The sequence below is a fragment of the Lynx canadensis genome, chromosome B3 (genome assembly GCF_007474595.2).
Source record: "Lynx canadensis isolate LIC74 chromosome B3, mLynCan4.pri.v2, whole genome shotgun sequence".
Lineage (NCBI taxonomy): Eukaryota > Metazoa > Chordata > Mammalia > Carnivora > Felidae > Lynx > Lynx canadensis.
In genome coordinates, this window is record NC_044308.2 from 64,233,598 (window position 1) to 64,247,813 (window position 14,216).

General features: G+C 35.4%; 1 protein-coding gene across 1 annotated transcript in view; it reads right to left on the minus strand.

The window, feature by feature from the left end:
- Window positions 1–496: 496 nt before the first annotated feature.
- Window positions 497–14,216, minus strand: part of FAM98B (family with sequence similarity 98 member B) — a 35,846-nt gene continuing 22,126 nt past the window's right edge. Inside the window, exons 7-8 of the mRNA XM_030318536.1 lie at window positions 3,589–3,756; window positions 497–1,309 (exon numbers count right to left, since the gene is read on the minus strand). Of these exons, the coding sequence (XP_030174396.1) occupies window positions 914–1,309; window positions 3,589–3,756 (564 nt within the window). The 3' untranslated portion in view covers window positions 497–913. The remainder of the gene's footprint in view (window positions 1,310–3,588; window positions 3,757–14,216) is intronic.

A 14,216-nucleotide genomic window follows, 5' to 3' on the forward strand; every position in this document is an offset into this window, starting at 1 on the left:
CACTAAGCCGGTTTCCCAAATCTAGCTGTGAATCAGAATTTCTAAGGGATGCCTTGAATCCTGCCTCTGATGGACTGAAACAGGAAATAACTGCCCTAATCCTGAGCAGTGCAGCTCAGCCTGCCTTTTAATATTCAAACACCTAAAGCGATGGCATAAGTGATGAAGAGACCAATTTATACGAGTGTTTTCTACATCGTAATGTAAAATTACTTGTCTTAATCCCTTCAGAATAAATTCTGACTTCAGTCTTTAACTTTGCTTTGTCAAAGAAAATCACAGGTTTCAAATCCACTTGGAAAATAAATCAAATATGCATTGCAAAAAGTAGATGTGAGCTTCAATTAATGGAACTTTAACAGAAGCCTGGCGAGAAATTGTTTCCTAAACCAGAGCAAACAGGTCATGACAACTACCTATTGAACACAACAATCAGATAAGTCCCTTTCCCTATTTCATAAAGAATAATTAACAAATACAAACACAGCCACAGGAATACAGATGAGGCAACAGTCTATATTCCTTTCCATTACAAGTGGGGTAATTTATGTGTTTCAAACCTGAATAAAATACGGGTAACAATCTAAATTCAATCATGACAATAAAATACTTTCCATTTTCCAAGTTTGATGGTAATAAATATTTACATTTTTAAAAATAATTTTTGTTCATTTTTTGTTTTTTAAAAAGACATGCTCAAGGGTACACAGAATATGGAAAAATCATCACTTTGTCTAAGAGATCAAATGGTAGTATAAAAACAATGCTCTTACATATTAACCCAATTTAAGAATGATAACAAGGAAGCTAACATGGTGTTTACTTGAAAGCTGACATTCAAGTATGTTACTTAGAACACTACACCTAATGTCCCTACCAAGAAGTAAGCACTGCTATCTAATTTTGGTGGTTTTTAATACCTTCTATATCCACCACCACCTCCCCCATACGGATCTCCATAACCTCGTCCCCCATAGCCCCCTCCTCTTCCACCATAGCCTCCTCCTCTTCCACCATAATCTCCCCTCCCGCCATAATCTCCCCTGCCTTGGAAACCTCCTCCTCTACCGCCCCCTCCCCCACTTCCACCCCACCCTCCTCCGCCACCTCCTCCTCCCCCACCACCTCCCCAACCTCCTCCACCTCCCCAGCCACCTCTTCCACCCCCACCACCTCCTCGACCACCCCCACCACCCCAACCACCCCTTCCGCCGCCTTCTTGTCTCTTTTGCCAAGGGGGCATTTCCGGGGGCGGTGGTTCAATTTCATTTGGCCTTCCTCCTCTGTCAGGCACCCTTCCCATCAGCACCTGTGTGAAGAAACATGGTCTTTCAGTTTCTAATATTTTAGAAGTTACAATTTAGATAAAGGATTTAAGTGGTACTGAACTTACTCTTCTCATAAAGAAACAGAAGCCAAACATTTAAGGACGTGGAAGTATCAGACATGCAGTACAGATTAATATTGAAAATATGAATGTGGTATGTGAAAAATTCCTCACAACATGGTATTATTTTTAAATAATCTGGGGAATATTTCAGAAACTTAAGAGCTTTGTTAATTTCTCCTTATTTAAATTTGCTTACCAAAAAAAAAATTTTTTTTTTTTGAGAGTGAGCCCATGCATGTGCATGCATGAGCAGGGGAGGGGCAGAGGGAGAGGGAGAGAGAATCTTAAGCAGACTCCCTGCCCAGTGTGGAGCCTGATGTGGGGCTCAATCTCACAAGCATGAGATCATAACCTGAGCTGAAATCAGGAGTCAGACACTTAACTGACTGAGCTACCCAGGCACCCCTGTTTACCAAATTCTGTAACAAATGTAGTACCCACCACACTAAAATATTTTAAGCAGAACACTTTCAATATACGTAAACTATTCACCCTATTAATTAACTTCCTATCTATACAACAACTCTGGACTTTCCACTGCCATTCATTTGGTCATGGGTTATCCAATAAAAGACTATATTCTAAGCACATTTTATTTTAACAAAGTATGAAGTATATATGGTAACATGTGGGTTTAATGAGACGTCAGAGAGGAATATAATGACTATTATCCAAGGTATTATTCCAGAGATAAAAGGATTCTCAATGAACTATTCCCTTCTTTGAAACTTAACCTCACAAACTTTCAATGATGATACTAGTTACTATGTTATTATACAGAAAATAAAGACTTAACTAGGCTTTCTTAACCATGCTTGATAATACTTTGAAGGATAAGTCAGGGAAGAGTTTGGTTTAAGTCCCCAGCCTTCTGTATAAAGGAGTTACTTGATATGCCCATAAAGAAAAACAGACAGTGGTGAGGAAGGAAGCTAGGAAACTAGCTTCATGCTAGTTTCTTTCAGGAAAGAAGGTAAAACAGTAAATGCCTCAACCAAAATGACCTATAAATCAACTGGGTTCTACTTCCATTGATCCTCTAATCAAAACCATGTTTTAGTAATTTATGTCACACAAAAAACAAAAAGTACAACACCCTTACTATGGGCCAAAGTTTGAAGAATGCAAACACTCTTTTAAAGTCACCAATAATGTCCCAATCATCAATGAAAAAGAGCTTTTCTTGGTTGTTATTCTCATTGGTCTCACCATCAAACATGCTACGTGGATGGCTATATGGGGACAGTGTTGCAAGAACTGGTAAGACTGCCTTCAAATAATTAGACTACAAACTTGGAAAAGAAATGGACAATGTCACTTAAGAAGTAGAACTCTTAATCTGGCAAGACTAGATCATCGCCTGATAGAAGATACTAAGTAACATATTTAAAGACAATACTTTCAGAAGCTAGAGGAGACTGATCTAAAATGGAAGAGAGAGGAACAAACACTGGTGACTAACTTAGCAATAACTAACTTTACATACAAACCATACCTCTAGCAAGACATCCTGTATAGAGAATACTTTTTTCACTATACCGAGTGAGGAGCAATGTTTTAAAATTGCCCAAATCCCTTCTGGTTTTTTGCTCTTTTGTAATAAACTCTGCCATACATGCCACTCAAACTGACAAATCTAGATTAGTTTATCACTATTGCTGCTATTGTAAAGTAAAAGATTCGGTCTCTTTGAGCTTGTTTAAAAGCAGTGTTGGAGAAATGGATCTATACTCTGAATCAGAAAATGGAACCTCCAAAACACTCAGTAACTTGCCCAAGGTGATTTCTCTCTGCAAATGATACAGCTAGGATGTGAATCCTGATCTGTATGACTCTCAACAAGTACTCTTCCTTCCTTCCCAAGTATATAAGGAATCTGTTAGTACTTAAATACTACACATTTTTACTGACAAAAAAAAAAATGACATTCTTAGAAGGCAAATTAATTCTTGCTAAAGCTATTGACAAAAACAATTCTTCGTTCTTCCAATTCAAATAAAACTGTGGCTTAATTTATGAATACAGAAATTCAAATGAACATGCACACACAAAACATAACTAAGCCTAGATGAACTGAAATGCTTTCACCACTCTCTTTTCTAGGAGTTTACCACAACAAAAATGGATTAAAATCTGTAAAAACATCAAATGAGGATATTATAAATTCATTCTCCATTGCACTGAAAAGAAAACCCAACCTTATTAATGGCACATGCCGTCTTCTCTCGGCTGGAGCCGCTACTTGTTCTAATGATCTTGGATAGATCTTCACGAGCAGCAAGTAGATGTGCCAATGTAATCGTTGTCTTCGGTGATAGAGCATAACGCTTCGGCTGGTAAATTCTTGCTATGTCATCTGTTTTTACCTAAATAACCAAAGTTAGGGGGGAAAAGGAACCAAAGAACATTTCAGTGAAAGAGCAATAAATCATAGTCTTCAGAAAGAAAAAAAAAAAAGAGATCATGCACAAGCAAAGAAATGGAAAAGAGCAAAATATTAAATAGCTCATCATCTGTATGCAGAATGAAAAAAACAGACCAACAGATCCCTAAAGAACACATAACTACCAATAACAAGTCATTAAAAAAGTAACACACAAAAAAAGATTCCATCCATAGCTAATAACAAAATAGCTAAAAATAACTTTAACCAAAAATCACTTATAGGACCTTTAAGAAGGAGACATTAAGTAAAGCTTATAAAAACAAAAGGAAAACTTGAATGAATAGAGAGAAATGCCAAGTTTCTGGATAGGGACAGTGAGTAATGTCATTTTCCCACCACATTAGCTTATAAATGTATCGTAATCCTACTGGAATGGTTTGTGATAGGATGGGGAGAAAAAAGGAATCTAAAGTTAATCCAGAAGCTATATATGTAAATACAACTAAAAGAATTTTGAAAGAGGGCTAAATATTAATATGTGATATATCATCATCAGTCTTAACAGCTAACATTCCTTGAGTAGTTATTAAATATGCCAGGATACTGTCCACTTAATAATCATTTCTAATTCTTAAAATACCTTTTAAAAAATGGTTGCTTTTATTATCCCCTTTTGCAGATGGAAAAAGAAATGAGACCAGGAAAGCTTAAACAGTTCCCCCAAAATACACAGAGTCCCAGCTGTGCCTGGGTCCAGCTGACCCTGTCTTACCCCAGGCACAGGTACAGATAACAATACACTATCCTACCTCAGCCTAAATGGGACTTGAGGTAAAAACAGACCGATGAAACAAAATAGGCAAATGAGATTCAGAACCTCATAAATATATGAATGCAAGAAATGACAGAGGAGGCATCAAAGATCAGTGAGAAATGGGGGAAGGGGGTAAAAAAAAAATCAGTGAGAAAGGAATGGATTAATTTTTAAATGGTGTTGGAATGAACTGTTGAACAATGGAACAGTAATAAGGCATACCATATAACAGAGAATTCCAAATACACTAAAGAGTTCAGTGTTTCAAGTTTTAATTTAAATTGAAAAACTTACCTATATTATAAAGATTAAAATTTCTATACATCAAAAACATAAAACAAGTGGTGTAAATATATTCCACAAATAAATCAACTAACTTCCTTAATATATAAAAAGCTCAATCAAAAGGAAAACAGGAAGACCCAAAGGGGAAAAAGGACAAGACAAAAAGAGATTTCGAAACAAGAGGAAATTCAAATGACTAATAAGCTTATGGAAAAAAGTTGAACTTCACTAATAATGAAAATATACAACTTAAAACAATTTAGTCTTTTTTAACCATCAAGTTAGTAATCAAACTGTTAATATTCTAAATATTAAAGAAACTAAAGTGAGGACAAAATTTCATTTACTCTATTGGCCGGAGTTTAAATTCATAAAAACCTTCCAGAAAACAATTTGGCCATGTGAATCAAGAGCATCAAGAGTCATAAGCTTTGGGACACCTGGGTAGCACACTCAGTTAAGCATCCAACTCTTGATCTCAGCTCAGGTCATGACCTCACAGTTTGTGGGTTCGATCCCTGTGTCAGGCTCTGCACTCTCGCTCTCTCAAAAAAATAAACTTAAAAACAATTTTTTTTTTTTTTAAAAGAGTCATAACCTTTGACACAGTAAACTTCCACTTAGGAATCCACCATAGGAATATACTTCGAAATTTACAAATAAAAATTACATACATTAATATTCCTAGCAATTAACACAGGAAAAAAATGTATAAAATAAAAAAGTAAACTATGGCATCAATATATGATAAAATATAATGCAGCCATAAAAAGGATACTGAAAGGAAGTACTGTTATATTCAAAAACAACGGATGAATCTTGAAAGCATTATGCTAAGGAGCCAGACATAAAATGCCACATAGTGTATGATTCCACTTATAAGAATCCAAAGAGACAGAAAGCAGATCATAGTGGCAGCTGCCAGAGAATGGGTACATGTTCCTTTTTAGGGTGATGGAAATGTTCTGGAACTAGACAGTAGTAATGGTTACAAAAATATAGTAAATAAACTAAAAGCCACTGAACCGTACGTACACTTTACGATGGTGAATCATATCTCAAAAAAAAGAAATTAAAAATTAACTTAAAAAGAGTATTAAAACTTTTAGAGATACAGGACAATGATCACAATATGTTCAGTGAAAAAAGCAAACTATAAAATTATACTCACAGTCCTATCTCAATACTAACAAAATAACAGAGAAAAGAAATCAGATTATCCATACTAATATATATAATCCTTCTGAAGGGCAACCCTGCAGTATGCATCAAAAATATTAAAATCTACTTATACATATTATTTCATCAAAAAATCCCATTTTAGAAATGTATCATGGACATGAACAAATATTCAGCTCCAAGGATTTCATTAAGGGTCAAACAGATAAAATTAAGGAAAACCTCAATACCAACAGAGTATACCTAGATGATAAAATATCCTGCAGAGTTTAAATGCTGTAGAACAATATTTTATGAGTCATTCGACAATCTCAGACACATGAAATAGGGGGGAAATAATAATAATGTGTTACATTTAACAAGAAAACCTGGGGTCCAATGCATGTATTCATATAATCAATTGAAAAGGATCAAATGAAAAGACAAGCTGACCCTAAGAAAAAGAATTTTTAAAAATCATCCAAACTAAGGAATAAAGAACAAAAACACAACCTCCTTTACCTAAAACATGATGAAAAAAAAACCAAGATGAGAAGATAAATATCAAGTTACTTCCTACAGGCATATTTTCTCAAAGTCCCCAAGATGAAGGCTAGTAAACAGTCAACGTGTCCATGAGTCCATGCCACTCCAAATGTTCAAAGAAAACAACCTGTCAAAAGTTGTTTTTGAGACTGCCAGCTCAGGTCATAACCTGTGCTAACAGCTCAGAGCCAGGAGCCTGCTTCAAATTCTGTGTCTCAGTCTCCCTCTGCCCCTCCCCTGCTCATGCTCTCTCTCTCTCTCAAAAATAAACATTAAAAAAAATTAAAAAAAACAACAACTTGTTTTGGATTTCTGTGTCAACTTAAGGTCCATACTGAAAGTATCCTAAATTAGTATATGAAGATCCTTTTAGTGCACTACATTTCATAGTTTTCCTTATATTCTTAAATTCCTTTTCATCATTAAAATTCTATCAGGTTAAGCTGAAGACCCAATATATAAACAAACTATTAAATTTATAAAACTGGTACCTCCCATACAGTGATTGACACATATGAGGTGCTGAATAAATGTTTTTTGAAAGAAAATACATGAATGACAGCTCTACAACTCTGCCTTATAGCTATTCTATGATTCCTATGCTCAAATGTTTCTCAGAGGACAGTTCAGATGGTGGCACGGGAGGATCCTAAACTCACTACCACCACTGGTCAAAACAAATATGAAACTACATATAGAATAATTCCCTCAAAAAAAAGTCCTGAAAACTGAATGAACAGAGCCTCCACAAGGAGGGACTAAGAGGAATCAAAGTGGCAGAGACCTCCTCCCCCCCCCAGAGGGGGAAAAAACCCACACCACAACACAGCAATCCACAGACAGGAAAGATTTCAAAAACATGGAACTTCTTCCTGAGGAGTGAAGGGCTGGAGGTCCACACAGGTACTCCAACCTTTAGATCCTGCACAAGAGAGAAGAGAGCCCCAAAGCCAGACTTTCAAAACAGAGATTACATCCAGGAAAACCACAGAGCTACAGGGAACAGAGAACCTGCTCTTAGAGGGCTCATGCTGCTCAGACAGGCAGGCAATTGCTAAGACACACTCTAGAGACGGAAAACACCGTCAGGGGCCCTTTTGAAGATCACATTCTACTTTGCTAGTGCTGATGCTAGCAGGTGCCATCTTGGAACTCTCAATCTAACATGCTAATGCTGCTGGCACCCCACTGAAAGCCTCACCCACTGGCCAAGTCCTAGAATAGGGAGGTATACGTAGCTCACACAGAAAATGCCTCTTGAGCATGTGGCTCTGGTGATGAGGAGGGAGTGCACTTCTGGGCCCCACAGGACATCTCCTATATAAAACCACTCCTTTAAGACCAGGAGAGGTAGCCAATTTGCTCAACACATAGAAACAGAGTCAGACAAAATGAGGAAACACAGAAATATATTCCAAATAAAAGAACAAAACAGAGGCGCCTGGGTGGCTCAGTCGGTTGAGTGACCAACTTCAGCTCAGGCCATGATCTCACAGTTCATGGGTTCAAGTCCCGTGTCAGGCTCTGTGCTGACAGCTTGCTCAGAGCCTGGAGGCTGCTTCAGATACAATGTCTCCTCTCTCTGCCCCTCCCCGACTCGTGCGCTGTCTCACTCTGTCTCTCAAAAATAAAGAAAAAAAAAAAAAAACTTAAAAAAAAAAGAACAAAACAAAACCTCAACAAAAGCTCTTAATGAAACAGAAGTTATCTGAAACAGAGTTCAAAGTCAATGGGCATAAAGATGCTCATCAAACTCAGAAGAATGGATGAAGTGTAAGACAGTACTACTGTTCAAAAGTGTAAGACAGTATTAATCAGAGCTGAAACATGCAACAGATGAAACAAAAAAGACAGAGGGAATCAAAAAGCATATTAGATGATAAAGAAGAACAGAAAGTGACCTGGAAGATAAGGTACTGTAAATCACCACCATCAGAACAACAAAAAGAAAAAAGAACTTTTAAAAATGAGGATAGTTTAAGGGACCTCCAAGACATCAAATGTACTAATATTCACATTCTAGGGGTTCCAGAATGAGAAAAGTGGAAAAAACAGGCATGAAAACTTATTTGAAAGAATAATGGCTGAATATTTCCCTAACCTGGGGAAGGAAACAGACATTCAGGTCCAGGAAGCAAAGAAAAACCCAAATAAAGAGATCCATACCATTGCACATTGATAATTAAAATATCAAAAGTTAAAGATAAAGAGAGAAACTTACAGGCAAGAAGTGAAAAACAACTAGTTATATACAAGGAAACTCTCATAACGCTATCAGCTGATTTTTCAGCAAAAAGCTTGCAGACCAGAAGGGAGTGACATGATATATTCAATGTGCTGAAAGGAAAACTTACAACCAAGAATATGCTATCCAGCACAGTTATCATTCAGGATTGACAGGGAGGTAAGAGTTTCCCAGACAAGATAAAGTTAACAGAGTTCATCAACACTTGCCAGATCCCAAAAGAAACATTAAAAGGATTCTTTAAGTAGAAATAAAAGGCCATGACTAGAAATAAGGAAATATATGAAAGAAAAAAATCTCACTGGTAAAAGCAATTACATAATAAAGGTAGGGAGTGGATCAACCACTTACAATGCTAGTATGAAAGCTAGTATGAAAGCTCAAAGACAACAGTAGTAAAAACAACTATAACTACAATAATTAGTTAAGGGATATATAAAATAAAATGACACAACATATGATGCCAGAAGCATAAAACACTGGTGGCAAGGCAGAGTATGCATTCATTAACATATTCTAAGTGACCATCAACTTAAAATAGACCACTATATATACAGGTTATATGTGAAACTCATAGTAACCATAACCAAAAACCTTATTAATAGATACACAAAAAATAAAGCAAAGAGAAGCTAAACCTAACACTAAAGAAAGGCATCAAACTACAGGGAAAGAGAGCAAGGGAAGAAGACAGGGAAGAACTATAAAAATAACCAGAAAACAATTAACAAAATGGCAATTAAGTACATACCTATCAATAGTTACTTTAAATGTTAATGGAACAAATTCTCCAATCAAAAGGTACCTGTACGTTTTGAACAGATAAAAGAACAAGGACCATTTATATGCTGCCTACATGACACTCACTGTAGATCTAAAGATAAAAAAGGATGAAAGTGATGGAATAAAAAAAGATATTCCATTCAAATGGAAATGAAAACTGGATACCAATACTTTTATCAGACAAAACAGACTTTAAAACAAACACCAAAACAGAAGATAAACAGGGGTATTGCACAATGAAAAGGAGGTCAATCCAACAGAAGGATATAACATTTGTAAATATTTATGTACCCCAACAAGAAAGTACCTAGATATATAAAGCAAATATTAACAGACATAAAAGGAAAAGTTGAGAGCAACACAATAATAGTGGGGGACTTTAACTCCCCACTTACACCTATGGATAGGTCATCCAGATAGAAAAATCAACAAGGAAACAATGGCCTTAAACAACACATTAGACCAAATGGACTTAATAAATATATACAAAACATTACATAAAAAAGCAGAACATACATTCTTTTCAAATGCACACAAAAAATTCCCCAGGACAGATGGCATGTTAGGCCACAGAAATCTCAATAAATTTAAGAAAACTGAAGTCCTAGAAGGCACCTTTTCCAACCACAACAGCACGAAACTAGAAATCAATTACAAGAAGAAAATCGGAGGTGTGCCTGGGTGGCTAAGTTGGTTAAGATCCAACTTGGGTTCAGATCATGATCTCATGGTCTGTGGGTTCAAGCCCTGCATTGGGCTCTGTGCTGACAGCTCAGAGCCTGGAGCCTGCTTCTGATCTTGTGTCTCCCTCTCTCTCAAAAATAAATAAGCATAAAAAAAAAAAAAAAAAAAAAGAAAAGAAAACCTGAAAAAATAAACGTGTGGAATTAAACGTGTTAAAAAAAAAACAACAAAAAACAATGAGTCAACAAAGAAATCAAAGAAAAAAATAAAAAAATACTGGGACAATGAAAATGGAAACACAATATTCCAAAATCCTTGGGATAAAACAAAAGCAGTTCTAAGACAGAAGTTCACAGCAATAAAGGCTTACCTCAAAAAACAAGAGAAACCTCAAATATTCTACACCTAACGGAACTAGAAAAAGGAGAACAAAGCCCAAAGTTAACAGAGGAAGGAAATAATAAAGATCAAAACAGAAATAAATGCACTAGAGATTAAAAAAAAAAACCAAAAAACAGAAAACATCAATGGAACAAAGAGCTGGTTATTTGAAAAGATAAACAAAATTGATAAACCTTTTGCCAGACTCATCCAAAAAAAAACCTTTTGCCAGACTCATCCAGAAAATATCCCAAACAGAACTAAGAAATGAAAGAGAAATTACAATTGGTAGCATTGAAATACAAAGGACCCTAAGAGATGATTATTGAACAATTATATGCCAACAAATTGGACAACTCAGAAGAAATTAATAAATTCCTAGAAACATACAATCTTCCAAGACTGAGTCATGAAGAAAGAGAAACTCTGAATAGACTGATTATTAGCAATAAAGTTGAATAAGGAATCAAACAACTCCCAACAAAAAAAGTTCAGGATCAGACAGCTTCAAAGCTAAATTCTACCAAACATTCAAAGAGTTAATCATCATTCCCTTCTCAAATTATTCCATAAAACTGAAGAGGATGGAATGTTTCCATACTCATTTTACAAGGCCACCATAACCCTGAAACCAGACAAAGGCACTAACAAAAAAATTACAGGCCAATATCCCTGATAAACACAGATACAAAACTCCTCAACAAATGATTAGTAAAATGAATTCAACACTACATTAAAAAGAATATACACCATAATCAAGTGGGATTTATTCTACAGACACAAGATGGTTTAACATCTGTAAATCAAACAAGATACATCACATTAACAAAATGAAGGATGAAAATCTTATGATTGGGCAGGAAGCCTGGGTGGCTCAGTTTATTAAACATCTGACTTTTGATTTCAGCTCAGGTTATAACCTCACAGTTCTGAGATTGAGCCCGCATCAGGTTCCATGCCCAGCCTGGAACCTGCTTAAGATGCTCTCTCCCTCTCCCTCTGTCCTTCCCCTCTCACACATACACTCTCTCACACTCTTTCTAAAAAAAAAAAAAAAAAAAAGAAAGAAAACATCATATGATCGATCATCTCAATAGATGCAGAAAAAAACATCTGACAAAATTCAACATCCATTAATGATAAAAACTCTCAACACAGTGGGTAACATACCTCAACAAAATAAAAGCCATATAAGACCAAACCTTTGCAAACATCACACTCAACAGTGAAAAGCTGAAGGAATGCCCTCTAAGATGGAGGAAGTCCTAGCCAGGGCAATTAGGCAAGGAGGGGAAAAAAATGTGGCATTCAAACTGGAAAGCAGCAGCAAAACTGTCATTAAGTGTAGATGACCTGATATTGTATCCAGAAAATCCTAAAGACTCCACCAAAAAACTATTAAAACCCATCAATGAACTCAGTAAAGTTGTATGATAACATAAAGAAATCTGTTGTTTGTATATATTAGTAACAACTATCTGAAAGAGTTATTAAGAAAACAAATCTATTTACAACTGCATAAAAAAACAAATCAAAACCCTAGGAATAAAGGCTTAGGAATAAAATTTACCAATGAGGGGAAAAACTTGTACAGTGAAAATTACAAGACACTGATGAAAGCAAGTGAATACAAATAAATGGAAAGATGTACCATGCTCATGAATCAGAAGAATTAGTATTATTAAAATGTCCATACTACCCAAAGCAATCTACAGATTCAATGGAATCTCTATCAAAACCCCAACAGTATTTTTCACAGAACCAGAATACCACTACTATAAAATAGTACTAAAATTCCTACGTAACCAGAAAAGGCCCCAATTCGCAAAAGCAATTGTGAAAAAGAACAAAACTGTACATATCATGTTCCCTGATTTTAAACTGTACACAAACTATAATAATCAAAACAGTTTGGTAGTACCAAAACCAGATACATAGATCATCTTAACACAATAGGGAGTCCAGAAATAAATGCATGCTTTATGGTCAATTAATCTACAACAAAGAAGGCAAGAATATACAATGTGGAAAGGACAGTCTCTTCAATAAATGGAAAACTGGACAGCTACATGTACAAAAACGAACCTGGACTATCTTCTTACACCATACACAAAAATAAACTCAAAATGGATTAAACACTTAAATTAAGACCTGAACCCATAAAATTCCTGAAAGAAAACAATTAGTAAACTATTTGGTATCAGTCTCGGCAGTATTTTTTCGATCTGTCTTCCCAGGCAAGGACTGCAAAAGCAAAAATAAACAAATGAGATGACACCAAAGAGGACACCTTCTTCATAGCAAAGAAATCAACAGAACTAAACAGCAACCTACTGAAGGTATGGTTGAAAGGATATTACCAATAAGGGTTTAACATCCAAAATATATAAAGGACTCATTCAACTCAGTATCCAAAAAAATCATATTAAAAAGGCAGAGGACCTACATAGACATTTCTTCAAAGAAGACCTACAGATGGTCAACAGGCACATGAAAAGATGTTCAGTATCACTCATCATCAGTGAAATACAAATCAAAACCACAATGAGATAACATCTCACACCTGTCAGAATGGCTATTATCAAAAAGACAAGAAATAAAAAATGTTGGCAACATGTGGAGAAAAGGGAACCCTCGTGCACTGTTGGTGGAAACATAAATTGGTGCAGAAACTGTGGAAAACATTATGAAGGGTCCTCAAAAAATTAAAAATAGGAACTACCATACGATCCAGTAATACCACTTCTGGCTATTTACCCAAAGGAAAAAACCCACTAATTTGAAAAAATACATGCACCCCTATGTTCACTGCAGCATTACTTATAATAACCAAGATAAGGAAGCAACCTATCGGGGGACACGGATAGATGAATGGATAAAAAAAGATGTGGAGAGATTGTGTGTATACACATATATATAAACAAATAATGGAATATTATTCAGACATAATAAAGAATGAAGTCTGGCCATTTGCAACAACATGAGTGGATCTAGAGGGTTTAATGCTAAGTGAAATAAGCCAGACAGAGAAAGGTAAATAACCTACGATTTTACTTATATGTGAAATCTAAAAAGCAAAGCACACAGCTTTTCAATGTCTTGCTCTTAATATGAGCAACCAAGAACCATCCTGCATTTGAGGAAAACCACCACAAGCAAGAGACTAAGAAAAACCAGTAAAAAATTACGCTGGAGGAAACAGAGATAATTTAAGACCCTTTTTTTTTTTAATTTTTCATTTTTATTTAAGATGATAATACATCCATAAAACAAGAAAAAAATATGAAAAAAAGGAAAACTACAGAATCAAAAAGATTCCCTGGAAATTAAAAAATGATGGCAGAAACAAAAATTCGATACCAAATACAAATAAAATTGAGGGCATTTCTAAGAAAACGTATCAAAAAAGGAAAACAGATAGAAAATGGGAGAAAAAATAAAGCAACTTAAGTGGATGTATACAGGATGTCCAAAATCTGACTAATAAGAATTTCAGAAAGAGAAAATAAAACAAAATGAAAGAGATTAATGAAGAAAAATATAA